We start from the raw sequence: 24,131 nt of genomic DNA on the forward strand, positions 1-24,131 counted from the left end.
CTCTCTTGTACATGGGCCCCTGGTACAGTCAGCAGGTACATGTAAAGAGGGATGCAACCCTGAGATGCACAACAAATGACTCATATCATCTCATCTTACATTTGGAATAACATTTGACTGGATTTGGAAGTGGTCCATCAGGAATCAATATTGTTTTATCATAAAATTTTTAATATTAAATAAACAGAAACATAATTTTGTAGATGATCCAGTGCAAGCATGCATACAAAAAAGAAGCCTGAAGAAATAGAGCATTCCCAACAACTTTGACATATCAGATAAATAGAAATAACAATAATGATGATGAAACTACTACTAGTAATAATAATAATGATAATAGTAATAATAGTACATACGGTTTACTCATCGTGAAAACAGATTGTGAAAGGTTGCAGCGCATTCCAATCGCGCCACTTGGATCATCTTGAAAGCGCAGAAGTATGAACGGGCCACTCTTTTGTTGAAGCATTTGCATTAGTTACCAGTTGACAAAAGAATTTCTTACAAAGTAAAGTTGCACTGTTAGTTTATTAGTCTATAGTTTACTTTAATAGATCACCACACCGGCCACATTACAGACTTCATTCTAGTGAAGATACTACAATTTTACACATTCCTAGAGTTGTTTCAAAAGAGGGGGGAAGCTAGCTTTGATTTTTGCGGTCCCAAATTATAGAATAGTTTACCAATTCACCTTTGATCATGTACTTCTGTTGAATCTTTCAAAAGACATTTGAAAACATAATTATTTTTGTTGCAGTGTAATTGTAATATTGGAGAGCAATTTGTATATAGTGCATAGAGCAATTTTAATTGATTATGCGCTATATAAGTACCAATTTAATATTATTATTCATCTGCAATGGTTAAGAGCTACAAAGCACTGAAATAGATTTGAAGGTACTAGTAATTAGAGCTGGACATTTTTGTATTGCCAACCGGCAAGCTAATTCCACAGTTTAGGGAAGTAAGGGCAAATGAGCTATCGCCAAATCCGACGTTCATTTTGCGAAAGGGGAACTGGAACAATAATTGATCTGTGGAACTGCGAGGGCTTCAAATGCCTTCGAGATGCCTTGATTTTAACTGCATACTGTTGAAAGATTCATCACAGAAAATAGTAAGACAGACAATGGACTAGAATCACTTCCTCTGTAACAATAATCATTGCCTAACCAGGGCACAGATGTGCACAAATGATATCCGACTATGTTTCCACTTCTATTATTGATTTTGAAAACAAATTGGGGGCCAAAAACAGGAAGTCAGGTATTAGAATCTCCCAACAGGAAAACGTAAATTCTTGTATTAAGTGAGATTTGGAGAATAGCCAGTGTAGTATATTGCAACTTTATCACTGGATATTGGGAAAGATTGAGTGACAAAATAGGTGATTGTATTTCAGAACCTTGTACTTGTGTATTCGTTTACAATTTAAGAATTCTAGGAAGATTAATTTGGTACAACTACTAAACTAAGTACACTGTACAACAATGTGCCATCTATTAAACACTACATTACATATACTTTGTACATCTCTTCTCAATCAAACAGCTTCTCTTCCCAGTGCAAATTATATAAAAATTTAAAGAATGGAAAATTACTAATCTAAAAAACGGTATAAAAACCAAATTCATCATCACCTGGTATGGTATGAAGGCGTGAGCCTGTTACTCCCGGTCGCTTCTTGTAGGATTAATATTGCTGAAAACTACTTCTTCATGAGCTTGCGTGAGGAGTCATGAAAGCTCAAAGTGCTTATTTTGCCAAAATATATCAATACTTCTTTTAAATTTGTCATATTCTTGTATTTTTCTCTGAATTTGATTTACCAAGAGTTAACAGAAAAAATGCAATTCAAAGGGTAAATACACATACTGCTATATTTATAGATTGAAAAACAAAATATAATCAAATAGCTTCAAATAATGGTGTCCCTAATGGGACAAATTTCAAATGACCTAAAGTGGAGCACTCTCCATTATCCTTTTAAAAAAAATTGCTCCATTCCATAGTTTGTGAATTCATTTCCATTTGCTGATATAATGCACAGTATATTAGAATCCCCTACAAGGCTACATGTACATCATACTACAGGAAACTGCTGCTGTTATTTTGATCTACCCAGGTTGGAAATATATATATATTTTTTTTACAGGCGCTCCAAGCCTCTAACATTAGAATGAGTGCAGAATTTCAATATCATTTGTGACAGATCTTGGGGCCACTCTAGAAAGAATGGTCACCCCAAAACATGCATTTTGGGAGAATTGTATGGGCCAATTACGCTGTAATGAGGGCGAAATCGCTCTTCACCCTCATGTATTTCCTGTGCTGATCTGACCAATGTCGAGGGATACAATGTACAAATATCAATGGGCCAATATTTTTTTTAAATAAACACATGGCTTGCATTGTCTCACTGGCAATCGGCCTAAAAATTGTGACATTGTTTTTCATCACAAAAGCCAAGATTGCAGCGCATCCATCTGACATCGTAAAATTTTTCTTGCAGTTCCTATAAAACTTTTTATATTTCGCGAAGAAAACTTAGATTTCATTTTCAATTTCATTTTGTCAAACATGCAGAATGATTATCCACGGCTCCACACTAACTTTTTTTCTTGGTGGCCCGATCAGTCCACCAAAATCATCAATTTCATATTTTTGCTGGCTGGATAAGCAAATATGGGGGAACCCCCCCCCCCCAAAAAAAAAAAAAAGAGAAAACATTACAATATAAATTTATCAAACCTTTGGTAGCCTAACTGGGCCACCAAGTGTGGGCTTTTAAAAAATTTGGTGGATTCACTCTCATCTTTGGTTGCCTTGGGCCACCAGGACGCTGCTAATATCCAGCCTGGATTATCATTGAATACTATAACTAAGTTTAATTTTTTTCACTTTGCAATGTGTGATTGATGTATAAAACAAGTCAGGCACTCAGGCATCTCGGAGAAATACCTTAAGTTTGCAATTGATTTATTTTACTGGTCTCTCCATCATGTCAAAATGGTAAATTGCCAATTCTTCTACCGTCGACTCGTCCACTCACCACATGGTATTAAATTCCATTCCAGCCATCAACATTTTGTCTAACAACCATTTGGTCCAATCATCACTTCATCTAATCACCATTTCATCTATGACCATTTTGCCTCATAACCAGTTGGTCTAATATGTCCATTTCATTTTCATTCATTTTGCACAATTAACACTTAGTCCAATTAGACCCAACGGTATACAGACCAAATGGTATATGGAGTCTGGACTAAATGGCAATTTGACCAACTGGTTATTAGATGAAATGGTGGGTGGACAAATTGGCAATTAGACCATGTGGATAGTGGATGAACCGATGGTAGACCAAATGATCGTAGACAAGTTGGCAATGAATTGGACGAATTGGAAATAACCATCCAAATACATCTTGTCAAATGTCAGAGCTGTGTATTTTGTGCTGGAAAAATGAACATTGCCTTTAAAATACCAACTCTCAGTTACACTTAAATGGGGAATGCAGGAAAAACACTATGTAATTAAAAAGACGCATAACATCTAGCGCTAGAAAGATTCCTTTTAAAAGACGGGATAGGGATACATACAGGTACTGTGCACATCAAATGTGCTTGAAGTCTACCAGGGATTTAGCCCGGGGGGGGGGGGGGCAGTCAAATGTATTGCTGTACACACACGTGGACAAATTATTTCCAAACACCCCCTAAACAAGTTTTTCTCTGTGTGCAAAATAACCCCCTAAACAAGTTTTCCGCAGGCTTTATTTTCACATTTTGGCCCCTAAACAAGTTGTTGCCATAAAAAACATACCCTAAACTGGGTCCCGTAACACAAAGGTTTAATAGCAATTAATCGTACGCTTGATTTTCACCGTAGAAAAGTGTTCTACGATCATTGCTAATCTTTGTGTTATGGGCTTTGGCTAGTGTTTAAAAAAAAAGCTTTGGAAAAAAACATACATGTACCCTGAATACGTTTGACCCTGCGATTGACCAAACCAGTCTTTCAAAACTACCCCTTTTTCACTCACTCACTGCAACCATCCTGCCTGTAGGGAATCTACAGGTAGGACTATGGTATGCCAATGCTGTACAGAGCACAAACTTTTTAAAAAAATAACTAAAATATCACTTTTGTGACCAAGATGAATAATTTCCATCCAGTTGCAATTTCTTTTTCATTAGTAACTTGGGAATAATTTTTGTATTCATCAGAGCGCTCAAAAACTTAAATTTTTGGCATATTTTTGTATAGGCCCTCTATGGGTGGACAGTAATATGGCAAGAAAATTTTTCATTTTTAAATCTCTATTTTTAATTAAGAAAAATAATTTAAAGATTCAAATTTACTTAAGAGCCAGGTTATATGATGAATAGCTGTAATGGAAACTGACAGTGTAAAAAAATCAAGCATTTCTCCCAAAGAAAAAGATAAAAATAAGCTTAACATTGCTAACCTTATTTTGCCACACATGGAGATGTAAATGAGAACAAGGCAATATCATAACCTTGTTCATTGAATGAGTGCCCTTTTTCTTGAAAATGTGTGTTTTTGATACCCCGAACGAGTGCACGTGCGGCACGCGTCCAAAACTGAAAAATTACCCCTTTAGTTTAAACATGTTTTTGGGGTCACGTGTGTGTACAGCAATATATTTGCCTGCCTCACCCACCCCCCCCCCCCCCCCCCCCCCGGGATTCAGCTCATATAGATCTATAACTAAGATCCAATTCAAATGAAGGAGTGCAGTCTATAGACAATCTAGTCGAACTTAGGTAGACTAGATCTATGCCCATCTTGTCACTAACGTTAGATCCTAGACCTATCAGTAGGCCTATTTGTTCTACCAATTGCTAGTTCTACCAATATGTTAGACAGGAATAACCGTCGTTTCTTGGGATTTATTCAACAATTTCTGACATTTTACTATCATCCCCATGGCATAGGTGAGTGGAGCCAACGCAGTTCAGCGGAACAACCAAAATACAGTCTTACAGTCTACAGAGACTGAAGCTTTTAGTTTTGGTCTACCAATATGTCTACTTCATTTGATAGTTGATACGACAGAGAGAAAGAGTTAATCAATTTATAATTACCCATCATAGTTCATACATCATATGCTGAGAAAAAAAGAGAACAGATAAATCTATTGATGAACAATGAGTCTGACATGTACATGCAGATCTATCTGTGTATTTTCAATGGACATGAAATTGATTGGCTGGATTAATCAATTGTGTCTTGTGATATTCTTATCGATAAAAGACCCTATCTCACCTTTCTCTACTTCCGCCAAGATCAAATCAATTTTGTCCTCTGCTAATGGTTCTCCAACAACTACTAGCAAGAAATGAGTGAGGGAATCTGGAAATCCAGCAGATGTGCTTCGAGGTAAAGATGCATCGTCTGAAGTAGCCATCTTCTTTTCTCCTCCTCAAAAGGATGCCACTCGACTCCACCGTACGAGAATTAATGGAGAATGCGAATTCTTTGTGTGTATCCGGAGCGTGTATCCAATGCGAATGAAACCACACGTGAGTGAGCCCGGCATGCACGGAGCTAAAAGTGGGCAGGGCATATTATGCAGCTGCAGATTTCTCTCGCATCGCATCCGGATCCGTGCGTGGCGAAACTTGAATGCAAGATTTTCGATTGCGCCCTCTGAAGAATTAGACTTTATAGCTAGTCATCAAAAAAATAATATCGTCGCATGTTTCGTTGCTTTAATTTCACCCTCCCCTTCACCCTCTCTTCCTCTCTCCCCCTCTTCTCCCGGGCGCTTCTCATACTAGTAGTTTCTCAATTCTCTATTATATTATTCTTTTTTTGGGGGGGAGGGGGTGGAATGAAAATAATCACAGTCTCTCTGAAAGGCCTACATGCACGGTTGATTCATGCACCAATATTTTGCTTATTTCACTTAATTTAATCACTGAAATTCTTCTTTTTTTGTTCCATAAAATCATGGTAATAAGACTTAATTCGCCTCGTCAATATTATGCGCTAGCATTGAAACTCCAAAAGAAGGTTCAAGACAACCAGACAAGCATATTACCTTTTTTTTAAATATCCATCATAATCGGAAGTAAAATAAGATAGCTATGCATGGCTTTTTTAAGTTTCACTTCTTTTCATAAAACCCTTAACAAAGGTACTATGCAATTAATGACGGAGGCCAAGACACCACACTCTCATTTTTTGGCAATTTAATACAAAATATGCCAATTTGATTTTCTTTCTTAGTGATAATCTTATTCTACTTTCATGACTCGAACATGCTGACTCATCATTTCTGTAATTCATGTTGTTCAATTAATTAATAAATCAATGGTTTCTTCATCGTCATGTTTAACTTAAAAATAAAAAAGAAATTGAGTGTATCACACTTGCCATCAACCTCGTGACCACGTTAATCATAAATTGTTTCAATGTTAAAAAAAATATATATACTTTTCTATGGAAGACATTTTTTGTATTTGATTTTAACGTCAGCGAATCTAGATTTTCTTTGCTTAACCTATTACTTTAAAAAATAAATCAAAATAGGCCTATGCTATCTGAAAATTATGTATGAAAGAGGAAAAAGCAATACAAGATAATGAACAATCTGTTGTATAAAAATGAAATATACATGTATGTAACCAAGTTATGTAAAAAAAAATTAACCAAATACTAGTGCAATATTTTGATATGATTTACCAATGGTAATGCGAATATATATAAATCAATTAAAATCGGGATAATTAAATTCATTATTAGGTTTCAAGAGGAAAAATATATAAATTAATAGTCGAACAGATTAAAAAAAGGAGTGTTGGAGAATCTTCTGCATTTATTAATTTAAAGAAATCACAGTAATCATAATATTTAAAAAAACATATTATACAAAATGATCAAACTTACAAAATGTGACATTATAACAATAGATAATAGACACCATTCGTATACATGCAGATATCTAAACAAGACAGTACAAAGTAATAAGTCACAAGGGGCTAACTATTATAAGCATGCAGAATATCTTGAGAGAGCCCGTTTCTGTTCTATGTGCGTATCAATAACGAGTTTACACTTTGGAAAGAGTCCTTGGAATTGAAAAAAAAATACAAAATGGGTTTTTCACATGTTTACTTGAGTTTGTGTCTCATCTATCAGAATGAAAATAAATTCTTTGCCAGAATGTTACCCAGCTGTTTGCGCTCATCCACTTCTTGTTATTCCAAAAGTTTCAAAAACTAGGGGGGAAAGATCATTTGCTTATGCGTGCCCAAATTTGTAGAATATCCTTCCTGAAGACACAAACAAATGCACCTCTATCGAGACGTGTAAAAATCTTCTGGAAACTTTTTTACATAACGCTTAGCTCTTTATGCGCATTGAGTACTCTGGATTTGGCGCTTAACAAGTCACATTATTATTACAGCAATATTGACTGGCCTCGGGGCGATACGACATATATCGCCCAAATTATATCGCCCGAGTCGTAGACGAGGGTAATATCAATTTAGATGTGAGATCCGTTACGGTTAACACTATTATGTTTGACGGAGCATTCTCCATTTCTCAAACAGTTCACTTAAATCTGTTTGCACAGAAATAATCTTTCACGCTGCTGTGTCAAGGAAAAGAGGTGAAAAATCTAACCGTGCTGTGCATTTCCCATATATTTCTTCCTCATTTTTAGCCAGTGGAAATAAAAAAGATCTACCTTCTGTCCGCAAAAATTAACATTTTAACCCAAGGTAAGCACATCTTTTACCCTAGTGCAAGTTGGATCTGAGGACATAAGTGAACGTAAACAACCGTTCATTTCAGACATCTCCAGCTTTTTTTTTTGTTACATTAAGTTATCAATTAAATTGTGCCTACATTCAATATTTCATGTAATTTTTGTTTATCAACACTTTTCCCAAGCATGACAATGATTAACAGAAAGAAAATAAATCCTATAGCCTTTTCATGCGGAGCACTGCTACAGTCATGTAAAGCAGATTTAAACACGATGGCCTCGGTGTATGTGGGGGGGGGGGGGGCATTTGGCTCTCGGTGGAGTGTTTTGGGCAAGAAACAAGTGAAAAGGGCAAAGAGATATCTTGAAATCAGTTTTAGCTAAAGTCCATGTTCTCTTCATAATTAACGCCTACTTATATTCATATAACTACTGCCACATTCTGCGCAAATCATGATTTTGCACCAACTTTTCAAAATTAATTGGCCTCACTCAAGCGAAAAGATTCTTCGAGCTATATTATGGTCATTCTTTTAAAGAGACCTGTATCAAAATGATGTCGAGAAAAGCTTTCTGGACATTACAATTATATTATTTCATAGGATTATTTCCAAGTGTAACATTTTTGTTATTCGCACTGTAGACAATAACTCTTTCTCCATCAGTATATTATTCCCCCCCCCCCTTTTTTTTTTTTTTTACTGATTCTGTGTACATGACTTATAAATATGAACTTAACCTCATTGCGGCGGCAAATTCATGTTCAACTTGTGGGGGACGAGAAATTGATGTTTGACGCGGGGCGTCCTTCTGATATTAACCTATATAGTGGGCACCAATTTAACCCGAAAGTAAGGGGCGTCAAAATGATTTTAAAAACAAGGGCGCTATAACGGGGCGCCAATCATACAAATTATACAAATATCTCTGTGGCGCCAATTTTCTTAACTTTAATCTTGGGGGAAAATCTTTTGATGTTCAACTTGTATAGGGGGATTGATGTTAAACTGTGAGGCGTCATGTTGATATTGAGCTGTGTATAGGGGCGCTAAACTGACCCGAAACTTTGAGGGCGCAACATATAGGTTTTGACATTTTCAGGGCACACACCACTAACTATTTACCCATAGATTCATGTGTTAAAAATGAGATTTGAAAAAAAATCGCCAAAGATAAGTCTTATTAAAGACATCATCCACACCTTTATGATTTGCTAGTTCATCCAATATCCTTCAAACGTTAAAAATATGAAAAGGGATTTTCAGCATTTTTCGCGCTACAGGGGCTTAAACCGAGACTACATGTAAACTTGGTTGCAGTTACAGTGTTCACAGGGTTTCTTGGGCAACTAATTAAGTTCCCATAAAATCCAGCATTGACAAATTACTGCTCTCCCATGGGACTGAACAAATCCAGTAGTAATCCCTCTCTATGCCCATTATGAACAAAAATTGTTCAGATATGCACCGTTGATTTTATATGAATATTTTTCCAACCATTACGTCATTTTAGGTACGGGTCTAAAGGGGATTCCCGAAATCGCCGGTACCCATTAGTGGTGTGCGTCCTTTAACGCCAAAATAACCTGAAGTTCGGCAAGTCCAATAGGGGGCGCAAATTCGACCTTACATTCGGGCGCCAAATTGGTCCTTTTTACTTTAAATTATGAGACGTCAAATTGATCTTAAAATTAAAGGTATCATGTTGTGCTGAAACTTGAGTATCCAAATTGATCTCAAAGTAAAGAGGCGCCAAAATGGTAGCATAATTAGGAGCACTAATTTGATCTCGACTTTAGGTGGCGCCAGATTGACATACGACCCTCTGGTACGACCACCGTACAGAGATACGATCTTACGTATACGTAAGCTCCAACTTGGAAGTGGCGCCATATGAAATTTTATCGCGAGGGCACTACCAAAATAACTTAGGCGCAATATTGATTTTCAACTTGACGGGCACCAAACTCACCACAAAGTAAATAAAAGGGCGCCAAATTGGTTTGAAACTTCGGAGTTCCAAAGTGACATAATATTGTAAGGGGCGCTAATTTGACTTTCAGTCAGGCACTATATAATTCGATCGTAAAATCGGGGGTGGGGGGGGGGGCAAATTGGTCTTAATAATATATGTTATACTTAGGGGGAGTTCGAATTGAAGATACGCTTCAGGTAAGACAATAATATTGACCACCAATTGAGAATCTATGCAATCTTAAAGTAAAGGGCACCGAAGTAATTGATGAATGAGGGGCGGCAATATGATATTGAATATAACATTTATGGAGGCTGATTTTATCTCTAACTTAGGGGAACCACAATTATTGATTTTAAACTTGAGAGACGCAAAATAAACCCGAAAGGGGAGTCAAATTTCCACGCTTTTTATGTGTTTAGTGAGTGACCTGCCTCCCCAAAACCAATGAATTACCAACAATTATTTTTAAGATTTTATTTAAGCTGGACAAATATAATTTTTCAAACTAAATGAACGGCAACCTACGCAATTACTTGTTTGAATGTAAAATAGATAATAGCATAAGAGAATCAAAAGAAAACTAGGTTTGAAGTTTGGGGTTCAGTAAACCATGGGATTGTGCACACTACATGCCTATCAGTGAAACTTTCAAATTTACACCTTTACTATAAAGGGTATAACTCTGCATCCTGAGGAAGGTGCTATAATGGTGGCAACTGCACCATTATTGTGCACAAAGCTTCATTAGGTACAAAGACCTTCCAGTGATGCATTAATTTTGAAGGATGCAAATTTGCACCTTTTTCCCCGTTTATGACATTAAAAAATCACTGAAATATCAATTATGAAGTCTCTGGACAAATACAATATAAAAGGTGTTACGTTAGTTCATTTAATTTCATTTCACTTATTTGTTATTCTTTCTCATTTAACAAAACTATCAATTATTATATTTCACCTTTTCCTTTCCCAGGCAACCTGTATAAAAAATTGTAACGTAGACATTTATGTTCTTTCCCTTTTTTTGTACGAATCTATTTGCTTTGTAACTTGATCTTTGTTCAAATGCCGACCAAAATCATAATGATAATAATTACGAATAAAGGTACAATAAACCGTGAAATAACACACACAAGATATGTACATTTTTAAAGTTGTATATAATTTATATAAAAAATCAATTATACAAAATAATATGGTTATAGCAGGTATATATAAAATAAAGTAAGAGAGGGTTAGGAAAGCAGGGAGTATTAACAAAGAAACAAAATAAAAACAAAAAACAAAAATAACTTACTAAGAGCATATTTTAAGATATATGTGAATAAGAAAAAATTGTTAAATGCAGCCATTAATAACCTACCGAAGTTTAGAAACCATAGCAATAAAAAATACCAAATAATTTGATGCCCTAAACCGTATACTAATTTACCACATATTTTCCTTTTTGCAAACGGACCTTTGTTCGAGCGATGTGGACTTCTGTCAAATTGCTGAAAAAGTTTATGTAATATAATACGTGTATCATCCTCCCATCAGTGACATGATATTAAACATTATTTACAACAATAATTGAAGACAAAAATAAAGAATAGAACATAACATTTTAATAAACGGAACATGTTTCGAGGTGTCGCACCTCATCATCAGCCTGAAAATTATAAACAGAGTCATTGGTATTTATACAGTTAGGATATGTCAAGTAAAATTTCAAGAATGTAGTTACATAAGATTACAAGGAATGAATTCAATTGTTAAATGGAGTGAGGTAAAAAAACAAAAACAATAATTGCTCCAACCTTCCACCTACCAGATTCATACAGACTAACAACTAATGTAAATTTACCAAATGTTGTAACTTTCGTGGAATCCTTGACTGTGATTGCCTGTTACCATGGTACCTGCCATAAATGCAAAGTTATACTAGTTGCAACTCTTTAAAGGGCAAGTCCACCCCAGAAAAATGTTGATTTGAATCAATAGAGATAAATCAAACAAGCATAACACTGAAAATTTTATCAAAATCGGATGTAAAATAAGAAAGTTATGACCTTTTAAAGTTTCGCTTATTTCTCACAAAACAGTGATATGCACAACTCAGTAATATGCAAATGAGAGAGTTGATGATGTCACTCACTCACTGTTTCTTTTGTTTTTTATTGTTTGAATTATACAATATTTCAATTTTCTTAGATTTGACAATTCAACGTGTTCATGGAGGAATGAAACCTTGTTTCTCATGACAATAAGGAGAAAATGGAAATATTTTATATTTCGTATAATAAAATACAAAAGAAAAAGTGAGTGGGTGATGTCATCAGTCCCCTCATTTGCATACCGACCTGGATGTGCATATAACTGTTATGTGAAATTAAGCGAAACTTTAAAATATCATAACTTTGTTATTTTTCATCCGATTTTGATGAAATTTTCAGTGTTATGCTTGTTTGATTTTTCTCTTTTTATTCAAATCAACCTTTTGTTGGGGTGGACTTGTCCTTTAAGGAACGGGTACCACGTCTCTATACGGAGACCAAGGCACTGCTCCCCGCCAGAGCTATTTCTTATCTGTGATATGAATAAAGGTCTATTATTCAGTTCATAAGTATTATACAGATAGGAACTCTTCTCTTCTTGTTCAAAAAGCGCCACCTATATACCGTTCCGCTTTGGAGAAGAGGATAACCGTTTCATTCTTCAACTTCTAACCCCCCCCCCCCCAAAAAAAAAAAGGTTTGAAAATCTGAGTTTGGCCAATGATTTCTCTCAACTCCCAATTTCACACAGTGGATATTTGATATCATTCGAAAGACCCTTAAATTCTCTTTAAAATGATATCGTGCTTGTTATGATCATGTCATCATCATGAAAAGAGCAGGATTCAAAAGTGTTGGATGAGGTCTGAATTGAAAAGCTGCAAAACGAGCACAAATAGTCACAAAGAACATATTTTTTTTTGTGTGTGTGTCAATAGAGATAGAAATTCATTCAAATCAAGCCCTTGCTTTTTCATTTTTTGATGTTTTGTTGTGGTTTATGTAATGATGGTTCTGTGAGATAACATGGTTTGAAATACCCATGCATGTTTGTTTGTTTCTTATGTGTTTGTTTGTGCAGAGGTGTGTATGGTTGATGTTAACATGGTTAAGGTGCATGAAAACAGGAGAAACCACTGAGAAACTCATTCATCACCACGCAAAATAAAGAACAGTGACTTTCAATATTGCTTCATCTTGCAACTTTTGAATTTTGACCTTGACCCATATTTAGGGGCACTGCACCTCCATGTGAACCATGATTATATCATGTAGGGTATTATTTTAAAGATAATTAATGATATATTTATTGGTATCAATCACACATTAATATTCACTAGAACTGAGGAGTGATTATCGATCAAAGTCAGATTTCCAAACTTTTTTTGAGGAGTTTATATGATTACACGGCCAGAACGAACATAGTTATATGCCAACCTTCTCAGAATATACAGTGCGTCTCATAGCAAAAAACAAAACAGAACAAGCAAAACAAAGGATTGTCGATACTACGTCATATCGTAATCACAAATACAATGGACAAATTTACTGAGACGACATAGTAAGGTTAAAAGTTGATTTAATACTACTACTACTACTATACTACTAATATTAATGATAATGATAATAATAATAATAATAATAATGGTTATTTATATATGCGCTATACACAAACGTGTGGCAGCGCTTACAATATTATTGTCAGAGATAGAATATAAATCTTAAGCATGTTAAGTAACAACAAATATATAAGATTGTGGACATTCAACTGAATCACCTATTTGTATTTTCAGCTGCGCCAGGTGAGGCCTGGTGGCCTCTTGCTTGCTGCTCCGCTCACCAACAATTTAAGGGCAAGCTCTAGTTTAGTACTTGAGGCCACCAGGCCCGAGATGGGATTTGATCATGAGCAGTAAAGATCAAGACACCATGGATAACCAACAATAGCTCATTTTTTTAGAAGTTGTCTTTGTCGGATATAATTCGTGTCTCCATGAACGGACATTCTTGTGCAGTCGACATGGCGAAGCAGTATTGATTCACAACCATTACCACTACGACATCCTTTGTCATTCGGTAGGAAAACTCCGAGTTTAACCATACCAATTTCTATATCAACGTAAGAGCAAAAGTAAAAATCGACAACAATAATTAAAATCTAGCGTCTTCGTACACCCCCCATGTTAATACAGTCCTATTGTGTCGAAAGAGCGAAGGGCTTTCATGCGTTGTTAACATACACAATGCTAAAATCGTTTTTAGGCGAGGCTCCAACTTAATGAAAAGGGAAATTTCAACGGATTTAACTCTTAGCTTACCAGACAGGAATGAAAAGATAGTAAATCAGATGAAGTTTCTGTAAGCACATAGAATATGTATTTAGAGTTCTTTACAAACACACCCACACACACACACTGATTGAACGTTAACACAATCAGTCGTTCCGGTTCTAAAACCTTTTTTTTCGGCAAATGTATTTTATACACTTGATGGAATGTGTTCCCACAATGAAGAGAAACACACTGTTCGTGTGAGGATACAAGTAAGTACATACTAACCATAATGATCACGTTACCAATGATCACATTTTTATCATGAAAGTTTTCTTAAACTTAGATCTTTGCCCCCAAAAGAAGATTTAAAATGGTGCAGAGAATATCCAATACAATACGAAAGTACAACCGCAGTGTCGATGCTTTAATATAAATCTGGTTGGCCTAGATGTTGCTATGTGCGGCAAGAAATATCCCCGTTCTTGCATGGTGCGGGATATTAGGACTTGTCATTCGTTACACTTTTACAACAATGAAGATTTTATAATGAGTTTACTGAGCATGTTCTTGCAAAAGGGCTTATATCCATGTTTGCTTGTAAGATGCCTAACATTTTGGTACCTCTTGTAAAAGCACTTTAATATAATAACGATAAGAATTTGGGGCTAAAGAAACATTGAAAAACAATGGAGAAAATGAAGAAACCTTGGCTGAATTTTAACACCAGTTCATTTGGATATAATTATGGCCTTTGAAAGAAACTGTTTACATTAGGCCCTATATAAAATGAAAATGAGGCGAACTCCAGGTCGTCCCCATCAACTTAATAATTCGCTGCCTGGACCCTGTTTCTGGGTCAGTTTAAACATGGACCTACTAGTAGGTCCATGGTTTAAACAACCTGATCACTGTTACAAATGATCACATTTCTATCATGAAAAAATTATGGATTTATCGAAAGCATTCGATACAATGGATCATCACATTTTACTTTGTAAATTAATAAAATATTGAGTTAGGGGGGGTGGTTCTCGCTTGGTTTAAAGATTACGCAATCGGCACCATTATGTTTGTTTTAAATCTAAATCATCTGATATTTGCAAGTTGAAATGTGGAGTACCACAAGGATCTATTTTAGGTCCCTTGTTATTTTTTATGTATGTGAATGACATTGTGAATGCATTTAGAAAATTAATTTATGCTTTGCAATTCATTCATCTTATCCCAATTATCTTACTGCAACATTGTTTGGGGGTATAGTAGTAAGTCGAGAATAGTAACGATATTTCGTCTTTAAAAAAAGAACTTTGCATCTGTACACTTTCACATTACATTGCCAGAATATTGCTCACTCATAAGACAATACGCCACCATGGTCAAATATTTGGAATGCCTTGCCACATAACATTAAACAGTCCGCGTCTCTTATTTCTTTTAAAGCTTTATTGAAAACGTTTTTTATTTCTAAATATCCTTAAATGTATCCCATGCACTCACCCACTAGCACTCACTCGCACTTTTCTTTACTTTATCTTATCTCTCCCCACTAAATATCTAAACTTTAAGACTTTTTATTTCGTGACATCATTTTATCGAAATTTATTTATAACCTATTACGGTTCCCATGTAGCCCTTCCTCATGGCTGCTATTGTTTCAAGCAGTTACCTGCTTATTATAGCTGGCCCCTGCATTTTTACCCAACTTACTATTTTACACGCTTCATTTATGTAGTTTTAGTCTTATAGTACATTATTTATCTTTTTCGATTGTCACGCAAAAATTTACTAATTTATGTCATTGTTATTGTATCAAGTTTGTTCATTTGTTATTGTTTTATGAATAAAATTCAGAAACTTCTGCAAAAAAATTAAAAAATAAAATTGTGTTCTGACAATCAGCTCATTTAATTTACGCAATCAGAACTTCTTAAGATTAATATCACGAGCCGATTCCGACATGGCAGTGTTAATGAACGAAATAGCGGGCTGCCCCGCGGTAGGGGATTCTGATGATACGAGGTCTGAGTCCTGGGACTCACCCGTATTTCGACACCCCAGATTATTACAGCAAGCGGGAAGCTCTCTTCTGAACACAGGTAAACGCAACCAGATAATGGTTGGGTTGAGAATTATATTGATACACACCAACACATTGCCTAAATCGGCTATGACACTGAACCAAACAGAATCCACAGTGTCCGGATCGACGGCGCCATGGAAGAATGCGATGTACTCCACCAACAGCACGCTGCACATGATGACCCAACAAGCTGTTGTGCTTGCGACAACCAGAGCGAAGGTCACGATGACGTACTTGTTGCGATTCGCACGGCGTGCTAGGGTTACGTCTTCGGGGTTGCCGTTGTCCGAGATCTTGCCGATTTTCTTGTAAATGAGGAAGTAGGATACATCTGTGAAGATTATGCAACCCAAGATGACACAAGGAGATACACAATAAAGGAGGGTGAGTGACCCGATCTCGTGGAATGCTTGAAGGAGAAAAAATACCAATGCGAGTACAACCCAGCCGATGACGCAGATAGCAATGGAGAGTCTGGGCGTGTAGGTTCGACGAGAGTAGTTTTTACCGCGAAAGATCATGAGGCGTTCGACGGCAATGGCGAGTGTACTCAGTAATGATATGACCAAAGTAAAAGTGAACAGACATACCATCCAAGCGGAGAGGTTTTCTACTTCATATTCAACCTGCATAAAAAAAACAGAAAAGTAAATGATTGAAAAGATTTCAAAAGATTGGTCCTAGAGATAAATGTTTGTGTAGGATATTTAGAGCGTAGGCCTACCCACACACCACTATGTCAACTCTATTATATCTTCTGAATGAAAGACACAACTGGGGGCCGTTTCATGAAAGTTTTCAGCACTGACAAGTTGTCTTTCTCCGACAGTTGCCACAGTAACAGTCAGAGGCCATGCCTTTTAGCCGATCAAAACTAAGGATTTCACTGAAATTGTTAGCACTGACAATTTAGTCAGTGCTGACAACTTTCATGATACACCTACCAGATGGCACAGGCAATCTTTCCCGCAATCTTTATGACGAAATGGTAAATCCACGGGCTTGCGAGCAATTTATGCCCAAGCAGGGGCGGCGATCCTGGGGGCTGTGAGTGCACAGTGTCCCCCGGCCCCCACTTTTTGAAGCACTGAAAATGTGTCCTTTTTTTTACTATGCCCCTTTCACCTGAGGAGGACCCATTTTAGGTGTTACCAAGTGCCCTAAGTGCCATCTCTACCAAGAAATGCCCCCTCATGTATGCAATGAGTGCACAACGGATGCATAGCGTTTTCCAACGGATGGCAAGATTTTTTTTCCGTTTTACATTCTCTTTGCATCCGTAAGTACAGTGGGACCGAGCCTTAAAAGGTACAACAATCTTGCCATACGTTGGAAAACGTTATGCATCCGTTACGTACTCATTGCAAACGTATTCCATACGCTCTATCCATCGAGCATCCGTCCACTGTGATTTTCATCCGCTCAAAAAGTTTTGAGCTTCACAAAACTTTCAGAAGGGATGAAATTTTCTGTCGTGTACGATGTAAATCCGTGACACATACACGTAAGAGCAACAAACGTTTTTTTTTTCCGTTATCTTCCGTATAACGTCCACTTTATCCTTTTTGCTTCCTCTGGGGATTACATCCTCGCAAGGAACACGGTACGTTTGTACATCGAGTAGCACGGAATTAGAAGGATGTAAGCATATGCTTACAACAAAGGCAACAAATGTCTTACCAAAATCGACTTCAATTGCTTAACTGGCAAAGTCTTAACTCTCGTCGTGCCTATATTATCATAACCTTTGTAGTAAAGTCTCTTCTCCGACTCACTTCTTGTGACGAAATTCAAGCTAATATCCATGTGGTTGCAAGGCGTCTGGATGGCCTCCGTTTTCGGCATCTTAGAGCTCGCACAAAGCGACTCGCTAATACGGCCCTATTTCTATTTCCTATTCTTTGGGACGGATTGCATGTTGGCTTACGTAATGACGTTATACTGGTAAGCTATGACAATTGGAAAAACAGTCTTAAATCTCACATCTCTTCTCATGACCTCATTTAGTTAATATTGCATGTAAATCTGATGAAGACATTTCTCAAATCAATAAATCCATATCTATGTTAAGCTCAATTATATTTTGTACTTATTAAGGAAGGTTTCATATACATGTATATCTATAATAATTATAATATTCTGTAATCACTGGTTTGCTTTCTTGCCATCGTCATCTATACTCTATTGAAGTCAAGGTCATTACATTACTACAATAAATTCATCCTTTAATTTTCAGTATTTTTAGTGCCATAAATTATCAACTACAAAATTATGATATTTTCAAACATCACTTGAAAGCAAAGCATCTTCTTCGTTATAAAGAAACAAACTGAAATTGCTATTTATTGGCATGCTCTATTGCATTTTTGTCCACAGAGCTTAATATCAAGAAGTTTCTTAAATTCTGTTGGATGGCAGCTGCTTACTTTATTTCTTTTGTTCTTTTATTTCTTCGTTTCTTTCTTTCCTTGTTTTTTGTCACGTTTCTGTGTTGTGTTGTTTTTGTGGGTGTAATTTAATTGATAAAATGTTGTCACGTGTATTATTACTAAGTAGTTATATCAAAAGTGATGTATGAAAAAAGGGAACCTTATCTACAAGCATTCTGCTTCTAAGGTTACCTCCACTTTTCCGGTTTTTTAATGTACTTAAACATGTATTAAGAATGCTTGCTATTTATACTTATATAGTCTACGTGTGTAATGGTTGCTCAGCTTAGTTAATGTAAGTTAAGTTATCCAAGTTTTGTAACATAACGGATTTGTGGAAATAAAACCTAAATGAAAATGAAAAATGAACTTTCAGTTCCAATATAGATATGTTATACATATATATGTATCAACAATTACCTTCATTTTTGTTATTATGATATATTCCTAAATTTTAATTCTACATTTTCTTACTTGTATACTGATTACCTTATCCTTAGACCCCTTTGAATATAACATTTAGTTGAAATCGGACATCTACATTTAGTGCAATCGTTTTCATTCTATCTTGAATATATTTTTTCTTCGTTGTAAAGGCGTAATATTTATTTTTTTGCCTTTATTATGAATCATAATCCCCGCAATTGTTATTGTATTTTTCTTCATGCTATATTTTACCAGTATTCCCAGTGCATACCATCAGGTCACAGTAATTAAGTTTGCTCTCCTCTTCCCTGGCCACCAACTGATGAGCTGGGCAAACTGCTATCAAATATTGCACGTACCTGTATAATATTTATGTCATTATGTAATGATTGATATTGCTTTGTAATCTTGAATATGTTTGGAGTGCCGAATGAAAATAAATAAATAAATCGTTAAAACATGTTCTGGGTGATTCCATACGTGTCGTACGGGACATTTAGAGAACATTTGACAGTTTTTTGACAAGAAAGAAAAAAAAAATCCAGTAACTAAAGGTGATCATAAAGTACTACCAGAGTGTAAGGAAAACCAAGACTTAAAATGATTTGAATTCACATCCTGTATAATACATATTTAAAATAGTAATGTGTCGTACGGACGCAGAAAAGGTGCCTTTTGTAGAAACCTCAAGTTTGTACTCTAAAGTCTGTGAGTTGGATATAAACTGAACCCAAATTGATATTCAATTACCCAAGAACAAACACATCTATGAAAGAAAGCAAAATAAACATTCATGAATAAATAAAGCAAATTACAATTTTCGAGATCATTGTGGCGTGCGGGACACTCAAAATGTGTCGTACGGGACATTTCTAACATGTCTAAATTGAAGCCAAACTTTCTTACTTTATGTCTCTTTGACTTCTTCGATCACTTTATTTGGCTGATGATAATGATAATCCTATCAAACTAAAGACATTCATTATGTTAGAAACCGCTTTTGGCTGAATATTTCTGTCAATATATCATAAACAAAATAATGTGTCGTACGGGACACTTGTGTGTCGTATGGGACACGTTTGTGTTGAACAGACACTTGCGTGTTGTACTGGACAGCCTGAATAAAACAATTAACTTTTTATCAATCAGAAGGGGAGCATTGTCCCTAAATAAGTAGTCATTCAGAACAATATATTTAAGTAACCTCAATATATACAATAGGTAGCAATATATTATCATTTTTTTTCATAATGGGAAATGTACAATGGTTCACAGCATTTTTACGAGCTGAAAAACTTGAGGTTTTGTGTGAAGTTATATATTAGTGAATTAATTGATGATTTCCAGTTCACTATTTAAACAATGAATGAATGAAAATGTGTAAATTATGGGGCTAAAATGTTATGATTTTTCATATAAAATGTATATATACATGATATATGTCACAATTGTCACTTAAAATTCCACAACAATATTTTTTTTTCTAAAGAAATGCGATTCTACTTTTTCAAACCTTTCTGCATTTCATGAAACTATATGGTTTGTCTTATTTTCCAGATTTCTTTTTGAACAACATGGTTTGTCTTATTTCCCAGGTTTTTTTTACAACTTGAAAAAAGTAAGGAGTTTCAATACTGTATATAAAAAAAATCAGTGATCATCAAGGGAAGTCCAAATAGATGATGATATGTAAAACAATTTTTTACATCTTATAATAATTTCATATTAGCATGCAAGAAAGAGTCATCTTCCAGGCTAGGGTGAATCAATTATAAAGGTTTTCTTTTCATGCTCAATGACAAAGAAATTAACCTGCTCTGACCAGTGAAAATCACCAGTTTAGCTGAAGGGATTCACAAAAGAATACGCCTACATGAAGTCAATTAAAATGGTTAGAATCGCCTATTTCATGTTCTATGGAAATAAAAAAGTACTCTTTCGGTTCAATGTCAAATCAATTACTTACATTAAAAGAGGCCTACTATTGATAGTTTCTGAATCAAAATCCTGCAATTAAATGCAGTATATATTGTGTGTCGTACGGACAACTTTTAATAGGACAATTATTGAAAAATGAAGGGCAGTAATAAGATCCTTATGGGATAAATCGATCACCCATGGGTCAAAGATAGAGAAACTGATATTGTGATAATGCATTATCAAAAATAAAATTGTAGGAAAAACTTTTGCATTTTCATGTGTCGTACGGGACATTGCCAAAAATAGGTTTGAAAAATCAGGGCTGCCCCCATTATGGATCATGAAAATGTTGTAGATATTATTTGGAACCATCCATGATACATGATTCCATTGACCCGCAATATTTTCAATCTTCTCGTGCTTTGTCAATAATCGTTTCAGGCAGTGTTTGAACTTGACTATTTATTTAGCAAAATTATTGAAAATTGAAAATTAAATTGTTTCCCCCCAAAAGAACTATATCTGACTTCACTTTTGGTTAAAACTCATAATTTTCATAAAATTTAGGTATCATAGCAAAATATTACACTAGCATGTTGAAATTTATGATATTTTTGAAGTTCTAGTGTGGAATCGCTCTTCTGCGACCATTGCTAAGCTTTGTGTTACGGGCCCCAAATCAATGCGATATCAGATATCGCCATGTTTACATCCCGTGTGAGAGGTGATCAGATGACAAGATCTTACATCTCGTCATGTGTACATCCCGTGGGAGAGATGATTAGATGACAAGATCTTAGACCTCGTCATGCATACATCGACAAGGTCTCCGATCTCGTCATGTCTACATCTTTTGGGGGAGTTGATGATATCGACGTGATCTTAGATCTCGCCATGTCTACATCCTCTGGGGGAGATGATGGGATGACAAGATCTTAGATCTCGTCATGTCTACATCCCGTGGGAGAGATGATGGGATGACAAGATCTTAGATCTCGTCAGGTCTATATCCCGCGGAAGAGATGATCAGATGACAAGATCTTAGATCTCACCATGTCTACATTTTGTGGGAGAGATGATGAGATGACAGGATCTTCGATCCAAGATTTTATCATCTGATAATCTCTACTAAAGGATGTATAGACATGACGAAATCCAAGATCTTAATTGTCATCTGATCATGTCCCCCACGGGATGCAGACATGATTAGATTCAAAATCTTGTTATCTGATCATCTCTCTCGTGGGATGTAGACATATAACGATATCTACGATCACATCTGATCATCCCCTTTACAACATGCAAACCTGACGAGATCCAATATCTCGTCATCTCATCGTTTTCCCGGAAAGATGTAAACATGACGAGATGATTATCTAAAACATCTAGGTGACACTTTTAGCTTCCAAACCGATGTGTTCTGTCACACTTACGTCAATGGTATGACAACTGCCTACACACACCCTTATGAGCGCATTTTGAAATATGATATCGCAACAATGTAATGTAATAAGTCTATATTTCACCTCTGGAAAGTCGACAATGTTGGCGGTGAACATCGCGATGGCCGAAACACAATCGGCAAGAGCCAGGTTGAAAATGAAGACATGACGCCCTTTTCTTAATTTTGTGATACACAGCATGGCGAACATCGAGGCGAAGTTCAAGGCTGCACCAATGAAGCAGAAGATCAGTATAAACGAGTGGTAGGCGTAAGCCCTCTCTAGGTCCCCCATCCTTGAATCCTGAAGTATAAAATTAACCGTGGAAGATTCTATATAAATAAAAAAATTAAGGACGTCGGAATCGTTTAAGGCTGCATGACCTCACCCCTATCTGGATTCGGGGATCAGATGGGGCCTGAAGGCTTCAGCTCCCACTTTCCTCCAGGATAATTAACAAAAACGTAAAAATAACCATGTGCTCGTGCTTTTTTTGCATGGTCATCCATATAAAGCGCAATAACTGTCCTAATAATGGGCTCATGGTGATAGCCGAGATTTCCATATGTATTCAGTTTGACCCAAAAAATACTGGAGCATTTTCTTACTAAACTCACAGCATGGCCTAATAATTTATATAAGGGTGCGTATGTGTGTGTGTGTGTGTGTCTGAGTGTGGGTGAAATAGGGTACGTGCGTGGGTTTGTTCGTGTAAAATTATGTAGGGATATTAACTGGAGGCGGTAGAGGGAAAGTACGAAATCCATAGTTAACGCATTTTACCAATACATTATTGTATTCTAAACATGATTCAAATTGTGCACAAACATTTCAACAACAAAATAAATAAATCTGTATTTCCACCCCCTTCCATTTCGTGTTAGAATTCAATGTTCCAAAAACTTCAGATGTCCATTAAAACAGGAATAAACATAATAAACATGATACATAATTTATGAAGAAAATAAGTGTCCAGTTATTGAATACTTACTTTGCTTTTGCAATTTTATCCGCGGATCGACGTCTAGTCTACTGTATTGCCCTGTCAGTGTAAAGCTTTGTACTACATCAGATTATTTTAGGTATTCTATCCTTTGGTTGGTTTATGGATTCACGCCATTCAAGCTTGCTGACGAGTGACAAGACATTTACATATTGATTTATATTCAAAGTATCCTTTATATTGAAAGACTGAGGCGTTCACAATAACCCCTTGTTCGCTACCACTCTCTCAGTTGCTGAGCCGACTTCACCCTAACCCGAGTTGTACACACCCACTTTATAACTGTGAATAAGGGGTCCAGCCGTACGAACGTTGGATATACACTGATGTATTTCCATACTTTCTTAAAACTTCTCCCCGAAGCTAAGTCCATATGTAACCTTACTAGTGCATTATTATGCATTGTTTGTATTCTTGCCTGACTGCACTTTGGTACCTGGTATTTATTTACTAGTCACCTGTGGATGAGCACTCCACTGGCGTAAATCCCGGGGGGTGGCCTGTACAAACATCCCCCCAGTTTTTACGAAAGAAATGGGGAAAAAATGACAAGAGATAATTGTTTTATTGGTGAACATTCTTCTTAAAATACCGCTTAACAAATAAAACAAAATTATTGAATCATAAAATGCAAATAAAGAGCCATAGTGGAGCGGTTATGTGACAAAAAAGGGCCAAGATGCTCGGATCTGGCAGAAAGTGTGAAATTTGGCATACAGGGGTATTTTTGGGCGCTGATTTCAAAAATTGCCGGCCCCAAGCAATTTGACCATCGGGTCGGCCGCCATTTTGAAATCC

At 36.1% G+C, this 24,131-nt stretch overlaps 2 protein-coding genes across 4 annotated transcripts in view; both read right to left on the reverse strand.

The window, feature by feature from the left end:
* LOC129261179 (microtubule-associated protein futsch-like) overlaps nucleotides 1-5,437 on the reverse strand; it is a 64,416-nt gene extending 58,979 nt beyond the window's left edge. The window contains exon 1 of the mRNA XM_054899241.2: nucleotides 5,296-5,437. Within this exon, the coding sequence (XP_054755216.2) occupies nucleotides 5,296-5,437 (142 nt within the window). The remainder of the gene's footprint in view (nucleotides 1-5,295) is intronic.
* Nucleotides 5,438-12,807: 7,370 nt separating this feature from the next.
* LOC129260994 (mu-type opioid receptor-like) lies at nucleotides 12,808-23,674 on the reverse strand. 3 transcript variants are annotated; one of them, XM_054899021.2, is made up of 3 exons: nucleotides 23,322-23,674; nucleotides 22,415-22,633; nucleotides 12,808-16,739 (listed from the first exon to the last, which is right to left on the reverse strand). In XM_054899021.2, the coding sequence occupies exons 2-3, from the start codon at nucleotides 22,622-22,624 to the stop codon at nucleotides 15,951-15,953; spliced, it is 999 nt and encodes a 332-aa protein (XP_054754996.1). In that variant the 5' UTR covers nucleotides 22,625-22,633; nucleotides 23,322-23,674; the 3' UTR covers nucleotides 12,808-15,950. The 3 variants fall into 3 exon arrangements, with proteins under 3 accessions (XP_054754996.1, XP_054754995.1, XP_063970396.1); XM_054899020.2 differs by having other exon boundaries at nucleotides 22,415-22,662; nucleotides 23,322-23,649; XM_064114326.1 differs by lacking the exons at nucleotides 22,415-22,633; nucleotides 23,322-23,674 and adding an exon at nucleotides 17,794-17,973.
* Nucleotides 23,675-24,131: the final 457 nt, after the last annotated feature.

This window comes from Lytechinus pictus, unplaced genomic scaffold (genome assembly GCF_037042905.1).
Source record: "Lytechinus pictus isolate F3 Inbred unplaced genomic scaffold, Lp3.0 scaffold_19, whole genome shotgun sequence".
In the NCBI taxonomy this organism is placed as follows: Eukaryota; Metazoa; Echinodermata; class Echinoidea; order Temnopleuroida; family Toxopneustidae; genus Lytechinus; species Lytechinus pictus.